General features: G+C 40.3%; 1 protein-coding gene across 3 annotated transcripts in view; it reads left to right on the top strand.

Annotated features, from left to right (window-relative positions):
* The window catches only part of SLC22A15 (solute carrier family 22 member 15), an 88173-nt gene that overhangs the window by 5464 nt on the left and 59233 nt on the right, over nucleotides 1-23476 (top strand). For all 3 annotated transcript variants that reach the window (XM_068540574.1, XM_068540576.1, XM_068540575.1), the window contains exon 2: nucleotides 7266-7478. In XM_068540574.1, coding sequence (XP_068396675.1) covers nucleotides 7266-7478 — 213 coding nt within the window. The remainder of the gene's footprint in view (nucleotides 1-7265; nucleotides 7479-23476) is intronic.

Raw genomic sequence — 23476 nt, forward strand, 5'->3', positions numbered from 1 at the left:
GGCTCAGTAGTTGTGGCACACGGGCTTAGTTGCTCCGCGGCATGTGGGATCTTCCCAGACCAGGGATTGAACCCGTGTCCCCCGCACTGGCAGGCGGATTCTTGTAGATCAAGGAGGAAGATACATCTCTACCCTCTTCCCAGGGATATCCTCTCACTTTGTTCTTGATTCCATATTACTCTGTATCAGTTATTTCTGATCTTCTATCTTTCTGCATTCTCTGACCTCCCAAGGAGTGGCCCGTGTGGTAGATTTAGGTGGTCTATGGAAATGTTATTAAATAACATTAACTCATAAAGTGAGAGGGTTATTCCCTTTTCAATTCTTCTTTAATCCTTTTGTTTATCTAAGAAGAAAGTCTCATTTGGTGCTAGTATTTCTCAAAACATTTGCAAATATTTCTGTTTTAACAAAGGGAATGAACCAGAATTAAGGAAAGTTCAGACTTTGGTGGAAAACATTACCTAGTTAGACTTGAATAACATTATTATGTTTTTATTGTACTTACTATTCATTTTCTTTTAAAACTTTTTAAAGTTATTAAACATTTCAAATGAAATACATAGAATAATATCACAAACACACATGTACCTACTTCCAGGTTTAACAAATGCTGATATTTTGCCATGTTTGTTTAAGGTTATGTCCGCATAGTTCAACCAGAGAAACAGGAGGCAGAACTTCTAGGCTGGAGATGTATGTGTTTGTATATATACGTGTATCTGTATCTGTATATACGTACGTGATCATATATGTAATCAGTGAATAATTTATTATGAGGATTTGACCATATATAATTGTGGGAGCTAGTTCGGCAGTCCCTGTAAGGCTGTTGTCTCTGTGTCTGATGTTGGAGCTTGAAGTCTGCAGGGAAGGCAGTCTGGAACACATCAGAATTGACTGGAATCTGTGTCATTCTCACTGCCTGCAACCTTGATGAAGCACATCTGTTTCATCATGGAACTAAACACACACTTGGCCCAGGGGTCAGAGCAGCCAAAGGAGGATCCAGGGGAGTGTAGATCAGTAGCAGGTCCAGCTGCTGTGTTGCAGCGACAAGGTGAGGCAGCAGAAACATGACGGTGGATGTGAGGCACAAAATCACTGGCCCCAAAACCTGCCCGAAAATCTCTCTTGTGCCCCACCTTAAATAAAAATGTGCCAGCTAACACTTAGTGCTGTAGAAGAACATTGTATTTTTTTAAAATTTATTTATTTAATTTATTTATTTTTGGCTGCATTGGGTCTTCATTGCTGCGTGCGGGCTTTCTCTAGTTACGGTGAGCGGGGGCTACTCTTCCTTGCGGTGCGCGGGCTTCTCACTGCAGTGGCTTTTCTTGTTGCAGAGCACAGGCTCCAGGTGAGCGTGGGCTTCAGTAGTTGTGGCACATGGGCTCAGTAGTTGTGGCTCGCGGGCTCTAGAGCACAGGCTCAGTAGTTGTGGCTCACGGGCTCTAGAGCGCAGGCTCAGTAGCTGTGGCTCACGGGCTTAGTTGCTCCGCAGCATGTGGGATCTTACCGGACCAGGGCTCGAACCCATGTCCCCTGCATTGGCAGGCGGATTCCTAACCACTGAGCCACCAGGGAAGCCCCAGAACATTGTATTTTTATAGTTCCATCTGGCTGGTTATATTTGTATTGATATACAATTTTATTCCCCTGTAAATTTACTTAAGTTAAAAAATTTGAGTCAATTTAAAAGCAGACCATTAAGTAAATAATAGAAAACAAATGGGCACGTAACACTCTTGCAGGGGGTACTCACGTGACTGAAGTTTGGGGAAAGCTGAGCCTGTCCAGTAATACTTCTTCAAAGAACACTAAAAATAGGTTCTTTACTCTCATGACTCTGATCAGACTTTCTTTGGCCTAAGAATTCCTTCCCTGATTTTTGTTTTGACTAAACCCCTAGCAGTCTTTCACTGCCCAGCTCAGGTGTCACATTTGCAACCTTTTCCTTATTCCCCGAGTTGGAATTCACATCTGCTTTCTTTGTTCTCTCATTAACTTCATTTCTACTCTGGCTAATAGAGCATTTGTCCAAATCTGCCTTGTATTTATAGCTCTGGACATATTTGTTGTCCTCACTTGAATGTATGTGCCTAAGAAGGAAACAACTGTTTCTTATCCATCATTGTTATCACCTGAGGCTCAGAATACACTGTGTTGCAAAGTGTTGGTACTCACTAAAATTTTTTAAAAATTAAACTGAAATAACAGAAGGAAGGTGGTCAGGTGGTGACATTCCCATTTTATTTGGGAGATTGAGAGAGAAACTGATGCAGGTCAAATAATGTGTCCAAGGTCTTAATTAGTGGTTGGAACCAAGATTAGTTCCCATAATTACTGGTTTTTAATCCATCCTCATTTTCTTTGCCGCACCATTATGCAAGGAATTAGTTAACCAAATACATTATAGCCTATTATGTACACAGTAGTGTGTTGGGTTTCTTGAAAGGATATAGAAGTAGAAATTAGGGTTTTCTTTTCTTCGGGAGATGGCAAATCATTAGAAGAGAAAAATTTATATCTATACTGTTAAATAATGGTACAAAGTAATACTTCCCCAGTAAAGAATACAGCCACTGAATGCTTTAGACATTAAGAAAGAGACATCAGCATGGTCCAGAGTGGTTTGTTGAAACTTCAGAAAGAGGGTTGAGCTTGAGCTGAACTTTGAAGGTTGGGTTAAGAGAGAAGTGGGTAGGCCGTTTCAGGTGGAAAAACATAACATTGGAGAAAGTATAGAAGAGGGAATAACCTAGACCCTTGTTACACAAAGTGTGGCCCAGACCATCAGCCTTGACCTCACCAGAGCTTGTTAGAAAAGCAGGATCTCAGGTCTCATCCCGGCCTGCAGAGTCACACTCTGCAAGTTAAAGTTGGGAGGCGCTGATAGATGCTATTTGGGTGGTGCTGTGCGATTTACTGTGTGATGTTGGCTAAAGAAATATCCCTTTGACCTTCAGATTAGGTTAGTTAGATATGAATGAACTAGATAAAGATGTACTACCAGTGTCCAGTCTTACTGGAAGAAAACATGAAGTTTAGAAAGGTTTTGAATTGCTGGAAGTTTACTAGAGCTGAAATTCAGACTCAGGTGTACAGATCCCATATGCTTTTCACAGCACACAATGAAAAGTCCTGTTTGGGGAACTGGACAGGCTAGTACAGAAAGCCTGGATGCAGATAAGGTAGGCATCGGGTCATGTGGTGGAGATCTGGATGCTAGGACAGCTATCATTTATCCATTAGTATGTTTTGACCAGAGGAGTTTCACGAAGAATGTCTCAGGGAGACGGATCTGGTGGCATCATGTGGATAAATTAGAGTCAGGGAAGAAATGGGACTTAGAGACATCTGTTATTCAGGGCGTAATTAAATTTTTTATACACAAGAAATAGTATCAGTAAGTCACTCCACAGATACTTATTGAATACCCACTTTGTGCTGGGCCCTGGGCATTCGGTGCTGCCTTCGTGATGTGGTCATACTCGTGTAATGCTTTTGATTGAGTCAATTAGATAACTGAGTTCTAAGTGCATAAAATACTAACAGTGATGACAACAATAGAATCATCTTTGATCCCTCCCCGCAACTTTTTCTCTGAAAAAAGCTCTGGCCCCAAAGTTAGGTGGCTCCCAGTCTCATCCTGGCTTTGCCATTAGTGTTTTACGTACCCTTGAACTTAATCACTCCGTGGCTCATCTTTCCCACTTACAACATAAACATCATATTTACCATGACTTCACAGCACAAGATATTGTGATGAGATAATTTATGGGAGACATTTTTGGTTTCCTGAGTATTATAAAGGCTCATAATGCTGTTAGTATAAAATTACTTTTAAAGCATTCACTTTTGAAACTTTAAAAATTTCAATCCCCCAGTGCATCTTAGTCACTTTTCTAATTATAATTACATTGAAGGGGAAAAAACAGTCCCGCCATCTGTGGCACTCGTTCTCCTTCCCTGGAGGTAGCACTAGAGAAGATAATGATTTATTTGAGATGTTGTTGGTCCCACTCCGAAGGAGAATGGATGGTGGTTTCTCATTGTGGCTTTAAGACCCATCTGCTGATGGGTGCAATTCTCTAGACAAGGCTACGTAGTGAATGGGTGCACAGAGTCACAGCAGAGGGAAGAGTGGGAGAGTGTTTGTACCCTGGGGGAAGAAGCAAGATGAGAGCTCTGTGACATTGTCGCAGACAAAGAAGGCAAACCGAGGAAAACCGCCCCATATGCCTTGTATAGGTGGTGCATCCCCTTGACTAGCTAAGGGCTAAACCATCTTTGACTTCATAGGACCATGTGACCCATGTATGTGGCTCTGGTGTAAAGTACCTAACAGTAATCTGTATGCAGAGTTTAAGCATCTCCTCTTTTCCCTAATCCTCATGATGTCCCTTTCACCTTTCATAGTTAGCATGTGTCATAGATGCCTGCCTACTCTCTCTTTTACCTTTAGCAAAACCAGGCATGGCCATTTGTGTCAAAGACAGAAAGGCTGACACCATGTTATGGAGGCTGGCACTGCAAGGAAGAGCTGCATGTTTCCGACCCCTCTGTTGACACAAAGCCATGGCCCTGTGTATTCTGTGAGGTCCCTGGGGGTGTGTGTGTGTGTGTGTGTGTGTGTGTGTGTGTGCACATGGGGTGGGTAATGGAAACATTGTGGGGGTAGGAAGAGAGCAGAGAAAGTGAGAAAGGAGGAAAGTGCTTATTCAACCTACTGATTGCTAAGGATAATACTGATTAATACAGATAATACTGATTAGCTAGGTTTCACTGCTCCCTGCGTTATAAATAAGGGTATATATCAGCACCACCTCTTCGTTTTTTAACTTTTTTTCTGCACATTGTAGTTTCTTCCAAGAATGGTAGCCTCCACAATGAAATACACCTCAGATTAGAGGACCCTTTGGAGCATTTCCTGTTTTACACAGAACATTGCTTATCCTAGAATAATACAGATAAAAATAAGATGCATTAATATATTTTCACCAAGCACTTAGAATGGTACCTGGCATATAGTTAGCATTAGAGAAGTGTTTGCTGTTATTATTAGTATTCCGTTATGGTCATTCATTCATCCATGGACTTGTTGAATGTGTGATATCATCTATCTAGGCCCTGAGTTATTTGCTTTGGGAGCCTAAAGGTGAATCAGACACAGATCCTACCCTCAGAGAGAGTATATTTCAATAGAAAAAATAAGACAAGCAGATACATATAGTGCAGTGAAGAAAATGATATGGGTTCTAAGGAAGGTCTGAATGGAACTTTTGGAGGTGAGGAGAAGCAGGAGAGGGCTTCTGGAGGGGTTGGAGGGAAGGCAAGGTGGTAGGAGGTGGCATGGAGGAGGGGGCATCTGAGTTACATCTTGGAGGATGGGAAAGGTTCAGACATTCACAGCAGGAGAAAGTGCTTTCTAGGTGAAGTGAATGGTATGAACAAAAGCAGAAAAGAGCATGCTTAGAGAAAAAAATATAACTAGTTAGCTTTGCCAGATTGAAGGCTGTGTGTTTACTGGAACATGTGTTTTGCGTCATCTCCTGAGTTCCCTTTTCCCCATTTTTTTTTTTTTTTCAGTTCTTTACCCATGAATTAAATTTCAGCAGGTTGTAATCAGGAAGGGCAGTTACTAAAATGGGTGCAAGTGGCTTTGTAATTATAGCTAAATGTGTAATCTGTCTGTTCTTGTAATTATTAAGGTTTTCATTTTTGTAAGCTGATTGCCTCCTGTCCTGAAAACTTCCTTAATAGTATGCAAATAGGGGCCAGGAAGCAATATAAACCGAGAAACGTGTTTTCTTTCCTTTGCGTTTTACAGTAAATCACCCATGCAGACTGACCTGTGGCAGCTTTGTGCATCTCCAGAGGCTCACAGTCATCCGACTCACAATAGATTGGGGCTGCCTTACAGCCTTGCAGCCTTGGCAGAGAGGGGAAAAATCACATCTTGGGTTTTACATTAGCTCTCTGTTATGACACACACAATGTCATGACTTCTTTCCTCTTTCCTTGTCAGTAATTCCATCATCTACTTGTGATAAATTACTCTGCTTTTGGCGCTTTAGCTTATCCCCTTAACAGCTGAATATGCCCCTCCAGAAGGGTGTGGAAGGAGCTGGGAGTTCCCTGACAGTGGAGATAATGCTGTGGGCAGGTCTCCATCCTTTCATGCCGCAGTCAACTCGTCCATCCAGTGGGGGTGTTACTATATGCTGTACCGAAATCACATGCTTTGTGTTTTTTAAACACTTACTCTGTTTAAAGCTATTTTAAGACATTAAGTTCTAAGTTAATAGTGATAATTTTTTTTAATTAAAAATTTTTTTTAAAATAGCGATTGCTTCAAATAAGATTGTCTCAGTATGGAACAGACTATTTCCGTGTTTTCCTAATAAATTTTAAGTTTGAAACAATCATCCAAGGAGAGTTATATAAATGGAACTATAGCATTAAAACGCTGCACAGGGCTCAACAGCTTATAAACCCAATTGTGAATCTCCAGAAAGCCCAAAACAGTCAGTGACAAATGTTGTATGTGCTCAATAAATATTCCTTGAATGAATGAATGAAATAATTTTTACTTTAGAGGGAAACTATGTTTAGATTAAACAACGATTAACTACAGCTAAAGGTTATAAAGTGAGTACCTATTCCTGGGATTTTGAATTGTTTACATCTTATAAGTTGTATACTATACTTTAGTACCTACTCAAGTGCATATAATGCTTCCCTGATTTAATAGAGCATCTGTCCTCCCCGTGTGTTTGTGTGTGTGTGTGTGTGTGTGTGTGTGTGTATACAAACACATACTATTTTTGGAAACATTTAACTATGCCACAACTTGTTTTCTTGTTTAGATCGTGAATTCAAGACCAAGAGACTCCTGGGCCCTGGTGATTGCTTATCTGAACTGAGGTGTAGTGGTCAGGAGAAAAGAGCTGGAATGTTAGTCTTCTAAATCAGAGCCAGTAATATCACCCCCTCCCCCACTCCCTGCCACTGTGGAACCATTTATGTGCCGTGTCCTCAGCATCAGATGTATCTCAAATGTAGAAGAAAACCCTCGGAGGAAGTAGAAGGTGCTTTACAGATGGGATTGCTGATGGCTCCGTTAGTCGTAGATCAGGAAGCTTCCTTCTGTTTTCTCCTTTGTTTCTGAAGCATCTCGTTTCCGTAGCTCCTACAGACATAAAAGCGAGACCTGCTCTTTCAAGGTTTGTGAGCTTACTAATTGTGTTTCCTCTTTTCAGCTCTACGTGGCCACGGAGGCCATCCTCATTGCGCTGGTCGGGGCCACACCGTCGTACCACTGGGACCTGGCGGAGCTCCTGCCGAACCAGAGCCACAGCAACCGGTCGGCTGGTGAGGACCAGGCGCTCGGGGCCTGGCTCCTGACGGCCAACGGCAGCGAGATGCACAAGCACGTGCACTTCAGCAGCACCTTCACCTCCATCGCCTCCGAGGTAACGGCAGGAGCAGGGGACAGGCCCCTCTGACCACTGAATGATCCCCCTGGAGCCATTGTTTGGTCTTGTTGATTTAAATTTCAGCTCACCTTCCAATCACTTTCTAGTAAATTTGAGAGTTAAAGGAGAATATCCTATGGAAATACATTGTCCTTCCTTCTTACTGCAAATGGGAGAAGCATGAGTCCTACCAAACTAGTTATAGATGAAGTAAGACATAAACTCCAGAAGAGCCCCATTTTGATCAGCGTATCCTTTTAAAAAGTGAATTAGAACTTTCATGTCTTTTTCTTTTTCTTTTTTAATTAATTAATTTATTTATTCATTGAATTTTGGCTGCGATGGGTTTTCGTTGCTGCACGTGGGCCTTCCCTAGTTGCCTCAAGTGGGGGCTACTCTTTTTTTTTTTTTTTTTTTCACACACACACACACACACTGTACTTTATTTTTACAAGAGATAAATAGACTGACACCAAGCATTGTACATGGATGACCACAACAAAAGCAACCATGATTGCAACTACCAAACCTGAAACACACTCATACTATGTCATAATATTGACATTCAGTCCAGTAATCCTCCACTGTAACAGCTCCTTTACTTTGCAGTGAAAATTGATTTGTATATTCTTTGCCTCTGAGTCCTTGTGGGATTTTTTTTTTTTTAATTCAGACAGAAAGTCACAAAAATTATACTCATCCTCATCAGTTCACTCAGTCCCATGTAATTAAATTTTTTTTTTCATCTTGATCTTTTGTTAGCACTTTTTTGAGTTCATCAGTTTTTCATTAGAGTTCTGAAAATGCTTATTCATTCAGTTCAGCAGTACAGTCAGTTACCAGAAACCTGTACTTGTCAGAGTCTTTTCCATGAACTTCTTGAAGATGAAACCCTTTTTTTTTTTTTCACACACACACACACACACACACTGTATTTTATTTTTACAAGAGACATAAATAGACTGACACCAAGCATTGTACATGGATGACCATAACAAAAGCAACAATGATTGCAATTACCAAACATGAAACACACTCATACTATGTCATTATATTGACATTCAGTCCAGCAATCCTCCACTGTAACAGCTCCTTTACTTTGCAGTGAAAATTGATTTGTATATTCTTTGCCTCTGAGTCCTTGTGGGATTTTTTTTTTTTTAATTCAGACAGAAAGTCACAAAAATTATACTCATCCTCATCAGTTCACTCAGTCCCATGTAATTGATTTTTTTTTTCATCTTGATCTTTTGTTAGCACTTTTATGAGTTCATCAGTTTTTCATTAGAGTTCTGAAAATGCTTATTCATTCAGTTCAGCAGTACAGTCAGTTACCAGAAACCTGTACTTGTCAGAGTTTTTTCCATGAATTTCTTGAAGATGAAAGCCTTTTATAGGAACATATTTGCAAAAGCATCAGAGTACACCCAGAACTGTCTGTAAATGACAAAAGACTTAAAAATGACCACTGTTAAAGATTTGATGAAAGTTCATAATAATGCAGTTGGCAAGAAAATTAGTTATTTCTGAGATATACATTTTAAAGTAATAACTAGGATTATTACTTATAACATTATACCAGAACATATAAGATTTTTAGAAATTTCATGTAATGTCTGAAACATTTATATTAACATATTTCCATACATATTTCCATACAAATACAAATATAAGATTTTTAGAAATTTCATGTAATGTCTGAAACATTTATATTAACATATTTCCATACAAATAACCCAATGAAAGTTTAGTATTAGTTGTTTTGTTTGTTTGTTTTTTTATACTACAGGTTCTTATTAGGCATCAATTTTATACACATCAGTGTATACATGTCAATCCCAATCGCCCAATTCAGCACACCACCATCCCCACCCCACCGCAGTTTTCCCCGCTTGGTGTCCATATGTCCATTCTCTACATCTGTGTCTCAACTTCTGCCCTGCAAACCGGCTCATCTGTACCATTTTTCTAGGTTCCACATACATGCATTAATATACGATATTTGTTTTTCTCTTTCTGACTTACTTCACTCTGTATGACAGTCTCTAGATCCATCCACTTCTCAACAAATGACTCAATTTCGTTCCTTTTTATGGCTGAGTAATATTCCATTGTATATATGTACCACAACTTCTTTATCCATTCGTCTGTTGATGGGCATTTAGGTTGCTTCCATGACCTGGCTATTGTAAATAGTGCTGCAATGAACATTGGGGTGCATGTGTCTTTTTGAATTACGGTTTTCTCTGGGTATATGCCCAGTAGTGGGATTGCTGGGTCATATGGTAATTCTATTTTTAGTTTTTTAAGGAACCTCCATATTGTTCTCCATAGTGGCTGTATCAATTTACATTCCCACCAACAGTGCAAGAGGGTTCCCTTTTCTCCACACCCTCTCCAGCATTTGTTGTTTGTAGATTTTCTGATGATGCCCATTCTAACAGGAGTGAGGTGATACCTCATTGTAGTTTTGATTTGCATTTCTCTAATAATTAGTGATGTTGAGCAGCTTTTCGTGTGCTTCGTGGCCATCTGTATGTCTTCTTTGGAGAAATGTCTATTTAGGTCTTCTGCCCATTTTTGGATTGGGGTGTTTGTTTCTTTAATATTGAGCTGAATGAGCTGTTTATATATTTTGGAGATTAATCCTTTGTCCGTTGATTCGTTTGCAAATATTTTCTCCCATTCTGAGGGTTGTCTTTTCGTCTTGTTTATGCTTTCCTTTGCTGTGCAAAAGCTTTGAAGTTTCATTAGGTCCCATTTGTTTATTTTTGTTTTTATTTCCATTACTCTAGGAGGTGGATTAAGAAAGATCTTGCTGTGATTTATGTCAAAGAGTGTTCTTCCTATGTTTTCCTCTAAGAGGTTTATAGTGTCCGGTCTTATATTTAGGTCTCTAATCCATTTTGAGTTTATTTTTGTGTATGGTGTTAGGGAATATTCTAATTTCATTCTTTTACATGTAGCTGTCCAGTTTTCCCGGCACCACTTATTGAAGAGACTGTCTTTTCTCCATTGTATATCTTTGCCTCCTTTGTCATAGATTAGTTGACCATAGGTGCGTGGGTTAATCTCTGGGCTTTCTATCTTGTTCCATTGATCTATGTTTCTGTTTTTGTGCCAGTACCATATTGTCTTGATTACTGTAGCTTTGTAGTATAGTCTGAAGTCAGGGAGTCTGATTCCTCCAGCTCCATTTTTTTCCCTCAAGACTGCTTTGGCTATTCGGGGTCTTTTGTGACTCCATACAAATTTTAAGATGATTTGTTCTAGCTCCGTAAAAAATGCCATTGGTAATTTGATAGGGATTGCATTGAATCTGTAGATTGCTTTGGGTAGTATACTCATTTTCACAATGTTGATTCTTCCAATCCAAGAACATGGTATATCTCTCCATCTGTTGGTATCATCTTTAATTTCTTTCATCAGTGTCTTATAGTTTTCTGCATACAGGTCTTTTGTCTCCCTAGGTAGGTTTATTCCTAGGTATTTTATTCTTTTTGTTGCAATGGTAAATGGGAGTGTTTCCATAATTTCTCTTTCAGATTTTTCATCATTAGTGTATAGGAATGCAAGAGATTTCTGTGCATTAATTTTGTATCCTGCAACTTTACCATATTCATTAATTAGCTCTAGCAGTTTTCTGGTGGCAGTTTTAGGATTCTCTATGTATAGTATCATATCATCTGCACACAGTGACAGTTTTACTTCTTCTTTTCCAATTTGTATTCCTTTTATTTCTTTTTCTTCTCTGATTGCCGTGGCTAGGACTTCCAGAACTATGTTGAATAATAGTGGTGAGAGTGGACATCCTTGTCTCGTTCCTGATCTTAGAGGAAATGCTTTCAGTTTTTCACCATTGAGAATGATGTTTGCTGTGGGTTTGTCATATATGGCCTTTATTATGTTGACGTAGGTTCCCTCTATGCCCACTTTCTGGAGAGTTTTTATCAGAAATGGGTGTTGAATTTTGTCAAAAGCTTTTTCTGCATCTATTGAGATGATCATATGGTTTTTATTCTTCAATTTGTTAATATGGTGTATCACATTGATTGATTTGCATATATTGAAGAATCCTTGCATCCCTGGGATAAATCCCACTTGATCGTGGTGTATGATCCTTTTAATGTGTTGTTGGATCCTGTATGCTAGTATTTTGTTGAGGATTTTTGCATCTATATTCATCAGTGATATTGGTCTGTAATTTTCTTTTTTTGTAGTATCTTTGTCTGGTTTTGGTATCAGGGTGATGGTGGCCTCATAGAATGAGTTTGGGAGTGTTCCTTCCTCTGCAATTTTTTGGAAGAGTTTGAGAAGGATAGGTGTTAGCTCTTCTCTAAATGTTTGATAGAATTCACCTGTGAAGCCTTCTGGTCCTGGACTTTTGTTTGTTGGAAGATTTTTAATCACAGTTTCAATTTCATTACTTGTGATTGGTCTGTTCATATTTTCTGTTTCTTCCTGGTTCAGTCTTGGAAGGTTATACCTTTCTAAGAATTTGTCCATTTCTTCCAGGTTGTCCATTTTATTGGCATAAAGTTGCTTGTAGTAGTCTCTTAGGATGCTTTGTATTTCTGCGGTGTCTGTTGTAACTTCTCCTTTTTCATTTCTGATTTTATTGATTTGAGTCCTCTCCCTCTTTTTCTTGTTGAGTCTGGCTAATGGCTTATCAATTTTGTTTATCTTCTCAAAGAACCAACTTTTAGTTTTATTGATCTTTGCTATTGTTTTCTTTGTTTCTATTTCATTTATTTCTGCTCTGATCTTTATGATTTCTTTCCTTCTACTAACTTTGGGTTTTGTTTGTTCTTCTTTCTCTAGTTTCTTTAGGTGTAAGGTTAGATTGTTTACTTGAGATTTTTCTTGTTTCTTGAGATGGGCTTGTATAGCTATAAACTTCCTTCTTAGAACTGCTTTTGCTGCATCCCATAGGTTTTGGGTCGTCGTGTTTTCATTGTCATTTGTCTCTAGGTATTTTTTGATTTCCTCTTTGATTTCTTCAGTGATCTCTTGGTTATTTAGTAACATATTGTTTAGCCTCCATGTGTTTGTCTTTTTTACGTTTTTTTCCCTGTAATTCATTTCTAATCTCATAGCGTTGTGGTCAGAAAAGATGCTTGATATGATTTCAATTTTCTTAAATTTACTGAGGCTTGATTTGTGACCCAAGATGTGATCTATCCTGGAGAATGTTCCGTGCGCACTTGAGAAGAACGTGTAATCTGCTGTTTTTGGATGGAATGTCCTATATATATCAATTAAATCTAACTGGTCTATTGTGTCATTTAAAGCTTCTGTTTCCTTATTTATTTTCATTTTGGATGATCTGTCCATTGATGTAAGTGAGGTGTTAAAGTCCCCCACTATTATTGTGTTACTGTCGATTTCCTCTTTTATAGCTGTTAGCAGTTGCCTTATGTATTGAGGTGCTCCTATGTTGGGTGCATATATATTTATAATTGTTATATCTTCTTCTTGGATTGATCCCTTGATCATTATGTAGTGTCCTTCCTTGTCTCTTGTAACATTCTTTGTTTTAAAGTCTATTTTATCTGATATGAGTATAGCTACTCCAGCTTTCTTTTGATTTCCATTTGCATGGAATATCTTTTTCCATCCCCTCACTTTCAGTCTGTATGTGTCCCTAGGTCTAAAGTGGGTCTCTTGTAGACAGCATATATATGGGTCTTGTTTTTGTATCCATTCAGCCAGTCTATGTCTTTTGGTTGGGGCATTTAATCCATTCACGTTTAAGGTAATTATCGATATGTATGTTCCTATGACCATTTTCTTAATTGTTTTGGGTTTGTTTTTTGTAGGTCCTTTTCTTCTCTTGTGTTTCCCACTTAGAGAAGTTCCTTTAGCATTTGTTGTAGAGCTGGTTTGGTGGTGCTGAATTCTCTTAGCTTTTGCTTGTCTGTAAAGCTTTTGATTTCTCCATCAAATCTAAATGAGATCCTTGCCGGGTAGAGTAATCTTGGTTGTAGGTTCTTCCCTTTCATCACTTTAAGTATATCATGCTACTCCCTTCTGGCTTGTAGAGTTTCTGCTGATAAATCAGCTGTTATCCTTATGGGAGTTCCCTTGTATGTTATTTGTCGTTTTTCCCTTGCTGCTTTCAATAATTTTTCTTTGTCTTTAATTTTTGCCACTTTGATTACTATGTGTCTCGGCGTGTTTCTCCTTGGGTTTATCCTGTATGGGACTCTCTGCGCTTCCTGGACTTGGGTGGCTATTTCCTTTCCCATGTTAGGGAAGTTTTCGACTATAATCTCTTCAAATATTTTCTCTGGTCCTTTCTCTCTCTCTTCTCCTTCTGGGACCCCTATAATGCGAATGTTGTTGCGTTTAATGTTGTCCCAGAGGTCTCTTAGGCTGTCTTCATTTCTTTTCATTCTTTTTTCTTTATTCTGTTCCTCAGCAGTGAATTCCACCATTCTGTCTTCCAGGTCACTTATCCGTTCTTCTGCCTCAGTTATTCTGCTATTGATTCCTTCTAGTGTAGTTTTCATTTCAGTTATTGTATTGGTCATCTCTGTGTGTTTGTTCTTTAATTCTTCTAGGTCTTTGTTAATCATTTCTTGCATCTTCTCAATCTTTGCCTCCATTCTTATTCCGAGGTCCTGGATCATCTTCACTATCATTATTCTGAATTCTTTTTCTGGAAGGTTGCCTATCTCCACTTCATTTAGTTGTTTTTCTGGGGTTTTATCTTGTTCCTTCATCTGGTACATAGCCCTCTGCCTTTTCATCTTGTCTATCTTTCTGTAACTGTGGTTTTTGGTCCACAGGCTGCAGGATTGTAGTTTTTCTTGCTTCTGCTGTCTGCCCTCTGGTGGTTGAGGCTATCTAAGAGGCTTGATGGGAGGCTCTGGTGGTGGGTAGAGCTGACTGTTGCTGTGGCGGTCATAGCTCAGTAATACTTTAATCCACTTGACTGTTGATGGGTGGGGCTGGGTTCCCTCCCTGTTGGTTGTTTTGCCTGAGGCAACCCAACACTGGAGCCTACCTGGGCTCTTTGGTGGGGTTAATGGCAGACTCTGGGAGGGCTCACGCCAAGGAGAACTTCCCAGAGCCTCCGCTGCCAGTGTCCTTGTCCCCACGGTGAAACAGAGCCACCCCCCGCCTCTGCAGGAGACCCCCCAGCACCAGCAGGTAGGTCTGGTTCAGTCTCCCCCAGGGTCACTGCTCCTTCCCCTGGGTCTCGACGCGCACACTACTTTGTGTGTGCCCTCCAAGAGTGGGGTCTCTGTTTCCCCCAGTCCTGTCGAAGTCCTGCAATCAAATCCCACTAGGCTTCAAAGTCTGATTCTCTAGGAATTCCTCCTCCCGTTGCCGGACCCCCAGGTTGGGAAGCCTGACGTGGGGCTCAGAAGCTTCACTCCAGTGGGTGGACTTCTGTGGTATAAGTGTTCGCCAGTCTGTGAGTCACCCACCCAGCAGTTATGGGATTTGATTTTACTCTGATTGCGCCCCTCCTACCATCTCACTGTGGCTTCTCCTCTGTCCTTGGACGTGGGGTATCCTCCTTGGTGAAGTCCAGGGTCTTCCCGTCAATGATTGTCCAGCAGCCAGTTGTGATTCTGGTGCTCTCGCAAGAGGGAGTGAGAGCACGTCCTTCTACTCCGCCATCTTGGTTAATCCTCGAAGTTAATTCTTATAATGCATTTTTATTTATCCAGTATATCTAGGGCCAGCATGTAGCCCTCCAAGTTGTCGCTGCTGAGCAGGCTCCAGGTGCCGCTGAGGTCGGCGGGCATGGCGGGGCTGGGGCGGCACTCGGGGCTACTCTTCATTGCGGTGGCTTCTCTTGCTGTGGATCACGGGTTCTAGGTGTGCGGACTTCCGTAGTTGTGGCATGCAGGCTCAGTAGTTGTGGCGCACGGGCTTAGTTGCTCCGTGGTGTGTGGGATCTTCCCAGACCAGGGCTTGAACCCGTGTCCCCCGCATTAGCAGGCGGATTCTTAACCACTGGCCACCAGGGAAGTCCCCATGTCTGTTTCTTATATCCTCAAAAATTAACAAAGTAAAGAGAGGGAAATGTAATGGCTCATCTATAACACCCACAGTTGATGTTTAAGTCCAGTCCTGTGTGTAGACTGCATGGGGCACCTTGACTGTATGACGTAAAATACAAATGGTACTGCCCAGTGTGGGCAGAAAGCCTTACCTTCAAGGGGACTTTCCTGGCCAAGAAGGTTCTGGTAAGGAGAGCACCGTCTGGGCCAGCCTGAGGTATCTGAGCTGAGGATAGATAGTCTGGTGAAGAGAAACCCTGGGATAAGAGGTGCAGGGCCCAGGCACAGCTGGAAAGCACGGGTCCTGGTTGTTAAAGTGTTGAAATACTGTGTGTCGTTTGCCTGCTCCCCACAGGCTATCCATTTGCACACTGACACCCTAGCCCAGTGGTGTTTCCATGACAACGATCCAGTCCTGTCATCCCTCACCCAAAAACCTCCAGTGGTTCTCCCACCACACCCAGAAAACAGTGAAACCCTACATGTTACATTCAAAGCCCTTCACCCTCCCCAGCTTGGTCCTGGGTGTACTTTCCAGCCCCATTCTACACTTCTCTCTGCCTCCCCTGCTTCCCACACGTGCTCTGAGCCCATAGCCCATACCTGTTACCTGCGTCAGGATGGCCCCAAACACTCACCCTCGCCTCTGCCTGGTGAAATCCTAACCTACCCTCTACTGCTCACGTGACCATTACCTTCCCTGAGAAGTCTTTCCCGACCCACTCCCCAGAAGAAGTAAATACACTTTTGTTTCTGCTCCAGCAACAGTTTGTTTGCACTTATGTGACACACTGTAGTTTGTGGTTCAGCTCTATGTTTTTAAGTCCTTTGAGGTCAGGAGCCATGTTTTGGTCGTCTTTGTGTTTCCATGGCTTTCTGGCCACCGCCACAATAACTCCCATGACACGTATCACCACTACTCAGCTATAAAAATAATAAATAGCATTGTGGAATGATGACTATATGCCAGAGATGGTAATATTTTACAGCCCTTATTTCATTTAACCCTCAAAATAATTTTATGAGGTAAGCATTATTTTCTGCATTTTATAGGTGAAGAAATTGAGACTTCTTGAGGTCGGCTAATAAGGGCAGAGCTAGGATTTGAACCCAAATTTGTCTTAACTCAGAAGCCTATGCTCTTATTGTTGTACTTTTTAGGGCCCTATCCCATCTAAATTGGTATGCACATCTCTTAGTTCTTTTTGACAGGTTAACAAAAGCCAAAGAACTTTAAAAGTTATTTTATTTGGAAATAATTTCAAACTGACAAAAGTTTCAAGAATAGTTCAAAGAATACCCTTATATTCTTTAGTTTCATCTGTTGTTAGTATCTTACCTCACTGGTGTTACTGTCCCTCTCAATTTTTTAAAGCCATTTGAAAGTTGCACATACTGTTGTTCTTTTATACCCAAATACTTCAGTGTGTATTTCCTAAAAATAAGAACATTCTCTTACATAACCACAGTACAATTATCAACTTCAAGAAATTTAACATCGATGCTGCAGTTTTATCAAATCTACTATCCATACCCAGTTTTGCCACTTGACCCAGTAATGTCCTTGATAGTGGTGGTTTTCCCCTCTTGCATTGAATTCAGTTTAGGATCAAACATTGCATACAGTTGTCATGGCTTTTTAGTATCTTTTCACCTTCAGCCTTTCTGTTTCTTTTATGATATTATACTTTTGAAGAATGCATAATCTCTCCCTTTTTAAAAATAACAATGTTCTCCATTTTGGGTCTGTCTGATGATTCCTCATTCAGGTTATGCCTCCACAGTCAGACTAGTACATAAGTAATGTGTCCTTGGTGGATCACACGGGAGACACACAATATTCATCTGCCCTTTTCGGGTGATGTTAATTTGACCATCCAGGTTATTGCCTGATTTCTCCCCTGTACAGTTTTTTGTTTTTTGTTTTTCATTTCAAGAAATAACTAATCTATGTGGAGTCGAGTCACTTTAAGATTATGCTAAATTACTATTCCTTATCAGAAACCCCTCCCTCCAATTTAGCTTCCTTTGATGATTTTTTCATAAACCAAGCTAGACTATGATGGTTACAAAATGATGAATTCTTAACTCTAGTGCTTCCTCTACATTTGCCAGTTGGGCTTTTTTTTTTAAATTTAGGTATAATTGACATATAACATTATAGTAGTTTCAGTTGTACAACATAATGATTTGCTGTTTCTATCACTGTGAAAAAATCACCACAACAAGTCTAGTTAACATTCCTCACCATACGTGGTTACAAAATTTTTTTTCCTTCTGATGAGAACTTTTAAGATCTGTTCTCTTTGGAACTTTCAGATGTGCAATACAGTATTAACTGTGGTCACCCTGCTGTACATAACATCCCTGTGACTTATTTATTTTATAACTGGAAGTTTGTACCTTTTGACTCCCTTCACTCATTTCAGCTACCCCCTCACCTCTTGCCTCTGGCAACTACAGTCTGTTCTCTATATGTCAGAGCTTGGGTTCATTTTTTGTTTTTTGTCTTTTCAGATTTTGCTGTAAGCAACAGCCCTTTCTTCTTCCTTGTCCATCTGTCTGCCTGTCTGTCTCTATCTCTTCCTCTTCATCTCCCTCTTCTTTTCTCTCTCTCTCTATCTGTCCATCTCTCTATCTCTCTGTCATTAGCATGTACTAGTGGATTCCTAGTCTTTGAAATTATTTATAATTTATTACAGCTTTTAATTATTTTGGTGCTCAAATTATCCCCAATTTACCAGTGGGAACCTCTTCAAGCTGGCTCTTGTCGCCTTTTTTTTAATTAAAGTTTTTATTTTGAGATAATTGTAGATTTACATGCAGTTGCAAGAAATAATACAGATAGATTCTGTGAATGCTTTACCCAGTTTTTCCCAATGGTAGCAGCTTGTAAAATCATAATATACTATCACAGCCAGGATAACGACATTGATATGGCTATGACACAGAACATTTCCATCACCACAAGGATCTGTTACCATATAGATTTATATATAGCCACACCCACTTTCCTCCCTCCCCAGCACTGTCTGATTTCCCTGGTAACCACTAATCTTTTCTCCTATACTTTAATTTCATCATTTCAAGAATATTATAAAAATGGAATCATACATGTAGCCTTTTGGGATTAGGGCTTTTTTTTTTCACTCAGCATAATTCTCTACAGACTCATCTAGGTTTAATTATATTACTTTAGTTATACAATAAGTCTTGTGTGCAGGTAGATTGGTTCCTCTCACTTTATTCCTTTCCAAGATTGTTTTAGTTCCTTTGGCTTTTCGTATAGAATTGGTGTTAGTCCTTTAAACATTTGGGAGAATTCTCCAGTAAAATCATCTGGGTCTTTAGGTTTCTTTTTTGGGAGTTTTAAAATTATGAATTCAATTTCCTCAAAAGTTGTAAGACTATTTAAATGACCTCTATTGTGTTGTGAGTTGGGGCAGTTTGTGATTTTCAGAGAATTGGTCCATTTCATCTAAGTTTTCAAATTTATGTGTGTAGCGTTGTTAACTGTATTACTTTATTATCCTTTTGACATCTGCAGAGTCTGAAATGATATCCCCTTTTATTACCTGATATTGGTGATTTGCGTCCTTTCGTATTTAGTTACTCATCTGTCCTGATAGAGTTTTGTCAATTTTACGGATCTTTTTAAAGAACCAACATTCTGTTTCATTGAACGATCAAGCATAATTTACAACACTCAAGAGGAGAAGGAAAGTCTGTTGTATTTACCCCAGTTTTTTCTTACATTGTTCTTTCTTCCTTCCTGATATTCCAAAGTCCCTTCTTTTATGTTTTCTTTCTTTTTAGAGAACTTTCATTAGCCATTGTTTTAGGGTAGTTCTGACGGCGACAAATTCTTTTAGTTTACCTTTATCTGAGAATATCTTGGTTTCCCCTTCATCTCTTGTTTTCACTAGTTATAAAATTCTTGGTTGACAATTCTTTTCCTTCAGCATTTAAAAACTCCTGTGCTACTTCCTTCTGGCCTTTATGGTTTGTGACGAAAAATATGGTGTTATTTGAATTTTTTTTTTTCCCCTATAGGGAAGGTGTCATTTCTCTCTTGCTACTTTTAAGGTTTTTTTAGTCTTTAGTTTTTAAAAGTTAGATTGTGATGTTTCTTGGTATGGATTTCTTCAGGTTTATCTTATTTGGGGTTTTCTGAGCTTCTTGGATCTTCAGGTTTATATCTCTTAGATTGGGAGATTTTCAGCTGTTATTTGTTTGTGTACTTTTTTTTTTTTTTTTAGTACTTCCCTCTTTCTCCTTTCCCTCTAGAACTCCAGTGACAAAAATGTTAATTCTTTTGTTCTAGCCCCACAGATCCCTGAAGGTTTGTTCTTTTTTTTTTTTCAGTCTATTTTATCTTTGTTTTCAGATTGGGTATTTCCTGTTGTTGTATTTTCAAGTTTACTGATTCTTCCCTCTATTCTGTTGTTGAATCCATTCATTGTATCTTTTAGTTTAAAATTTTCTATTTTGTTCTTTTTTTTTATATATCCTCTTTCTTTGCTGAGACTTTATCTGCATTGAGTCTTTTTATTTTGTCATCTATTTCAAGCATGTTTACAAGTGCTTATGATGGCAGCTCTAAAACCTTTGTCAGTTATTTCTGTCATCTCAGTGGTTGTCTTTTTTCATTCTACTTTGAGATTCTTCTGATTCTTGGTATGACAGATTATTTTTGTTTGAAACCTGAAGTTTGGGGGATTATGCTAAGAGATACTGTGTCTTATTTAAGCCTTCTGTTTTAGCTGGCTTTCTATGACACTGCTCTGGCACAGGAAGAAGGGAAGGGTGTTTCATTACTACCAGGCAGTGAAATCCAGTCTCCCCATGTGGTCTCCACTGACACTTGTGGTGGTGGTGGTGGTGGTGGTACTGGGGCAGGAGGGAGGGGAGCTTTGGCAGGAATGAAAGTGCTGGCTCCTACTTGTCTTTTGTGACACCACCTGGGTGGGGTGGGGTGGGGTGGAGCGACTCATCACTGCCTGACCAGGCGGAAGCCTCGGTTCCCCACTTAGACTTTGCTGGTGTAGATGGGGTTGGAGCCCCAGTTGGTAGGTTTTTTCGTTTATTTTTTATTTATTTATTTTTTTGTGGTGGTAATTGGCCAGAATAAAGCAGTGATTGCCCAAAAGTCTTTTGTCTTGCTGGGCTGCCCCTCTCCTGGGCCTTTTGCTAGAGAGCAGACCTCACTGGGACTTCTTTTGTGGCTCCTCTTAGCATTTCTGAGTCGCTGGCTTCTCCAGTACCCAGTCTGGGTGTGTGAGGTAAAGGGAAACCCAGGGAACTCACCACTGCACCATTCCTTGTGTCCCAAGGTCCTTAGCTGGTCTTCTCTCCACCTTTCAGAGTTGTCTTAACGTTTATTTTATGTATAATGTCCAGGATTTTTAGTAGTACCTAGTAGGGGAAACAAGGAAAAGTACATGCGAAAGAGTTCCTGGACCCAATTCCAACAAGCAGTTCTCGGATGCCAGCAGTATGTGCAAGAATTCAGCTCAATTCTGATACTATCTACCCAGAGATAGAATGGAATTCCACAGGTAAAGGGCTCAGTTCCACAAGACTGCCCTCTGCTTCAGATGCCAGTCGCAAACACAGGTTGTTACCGGTGCTTCTGACCATCTGACTCTAAATCAGAAGTTCCCATGAACTCCTCTTCAGGCTCAATTAATTTGCTAGAATGGATCACAGAACTCAGGAAAAAACCGTTTACTTACTAGATTACTGGTTTATTATGAATGGATATTAAAGGATACGGAACAACAGCCAGATGAAGAGCTACGTAGGACAGAGCATGGGGAAACAGTGTGGCGCTTCCATGCTCTCTGAGCGCCACTCTCCCCAGTCTCCACATGTTCACCAGCCCAGAAGCTCTCCTAACCCTCTCCATTTGGGTTTTTATGGAGGCTTCATTACATAGGCATGATTGATTAAATCATTGGCTGTTGGTGATTGATTTAAATTCCAGCCCCTCTCCTCTCCCTAGAGTTTGGGGAGAGGGATGGGGGTTGAGAGTAAAAGATCTAACCCTCTAATCACATGGTTGGTTCCCCTCGGCAACCAGCCTCCACCCTTGGGTGGGACCCAAAAGTCACGTTCCCTGAAGCATTTTTCAGGAACTAAGGACAAGAGGCAATTATCCCATTGCTCTTAACCTAAGCTCAGGAATTCCAAGGGTTTTGGGAGCTGTGAGCCAGGAACTATGAATGAAGACCAAATATATATGACAAATATATCTGCATTTGGTCGTCTGAATGACCAAATATATATTTCTCCTATAAATCACAGTATCACAGTATATTTACTCCTATGTTTAGCCTATTTTTTGTATTCATGTTTACTCCGTCTTCCTGGAGCTGAAATCCCTATGTCCTTTTGATGTGTCCATCTTTTTTTTTATTTTTTTAATTTTTTTGAGCACTTCGAAAATTTTTGACATAACAAAATAGTCCAGGTTTATCTTGCATCTCCCTACTCCAACTGTGGGATTAGGTATTTCTCCAGAAAGCCCTGGTTCTATTTATTGCCCGCATAGGATTTTGAAATGGGTGAGAGCCATCGCTCTGCTTTCCAACAAATCCATTAAACACATGATAATGAAAGTGGATCGCAAGCCAAATTCTACCACATGTATAAATGAACTTATTAACTTATTAACTCAATTCTCATTCTCAAGGAAGCTCAAAATAAACTATCTTGCAGGCTTTAGAAGTCTCAGCTCTGCTTTTATAGGTGTTCTGTACACTGCTTGTATGGCAGGTCGCTACAGGAAAACCCCAGTTTTCCATAGTCAGGGTACTATGGAAAGTAGTACTTCCCATCAGCTCCAAGCACACGGAAACTTCCAGAGTTCATATTGGCTCAGGATCAAGGAGGGGTTTTAACCTAGGGCATCACCCCTATAGATAGAGTACAGAACACATTGGATTATCTCAAAAATTCATGGAAGGGTAATGAGTGTCTCTAAAATATGTTGAGCTAATCTGTGTATCTTGAATGTCTTTAATTTCACTAGGGATAGCCTATTTTTTATATTCATCATTGCTAGTCAACAGGCCACTATTTTAATCAAGAATAAACAAAGCACCCATTGTTGGGTTTCCCTGGTGGCGCAGTGGTTAGGAATCCTCCTGTCAATGCCGGGGACGCGGATTCGAGCCCTGGGCCGGGAAGATCCCACATGCTGCGGAGCAACTAAGCCCAAGCGCCACAACTACTGAGCCTGCGCTCTAGAGCCCGCAAGCCACAACTACTGAAGCCTGCAAGCAACAACGAAGACCCAATGCAGCCAAAAATAAATTAAAAATTTTTAGGTTTCCCTGGTGGCGCAGTGGTTGAGAATCTGCCTGCCAATGCAGGGGACACGGGTTCGAGCCCTGGTCTGGGAAGATCCCGCATGCCACGGAGCAACTAGGCCCGTGAGCCACAATTACTGAGCCTGTGCATCTGGAGCCTGTGCTCCACAACAAGAGAGGCCGTGATAATGAGAGGCCCGCGCACCGCAATGAAGAGTGGCCCCCACTTGCTGCAACTAGAGAAATCCCTTGCACAGAAACGAAAGACCCAACACAGCCATAAATAAATAAATAAATAAACAAACAAACAAACAAACCCAAAGTTTTTAAAAAATAAAAATAAAGTCTCCCTGCAGCACGCGTGGTGCCCTGGTAGTTCTAATAACCAGCCCAGGCTGATGAGTTAACAAGATTCACTCACAGTTATTATCTCGTAAAAAAAAAAAAAAAAAAAGAATAAGCAAAGCACCCATTGTTGATAGAGACAATGATTACAGAAGCCCTTGTAGTAGCTCCCTCTGGAGAATGGGCTTTCTGAAGGGAAAGCCAGCTGACCACCAGTGGACAATGCAACCTTAATGAGAATGCTCGCAGTACCAGGGTGAAAGCTTGACCTAACATTGATACAGAATATCCCACTGAACGTGCTTAATACTTTAAAGTA

This window comes from Eschrichtius robustus, chromosome 3 (assembly GCF_028021215.1).
Source record: "Eschrichtius robustus isolate mEscRob2 chromosome 3, mEscRob2.pri, whole genome shotgun sequence".
Lineage (NCBI taxonomy): Eukaryota > Metazoa > Chordata > Mammalia > Artiodactyla > Eschrichtiidae > Eschrichtius > Eschrichtius robustus.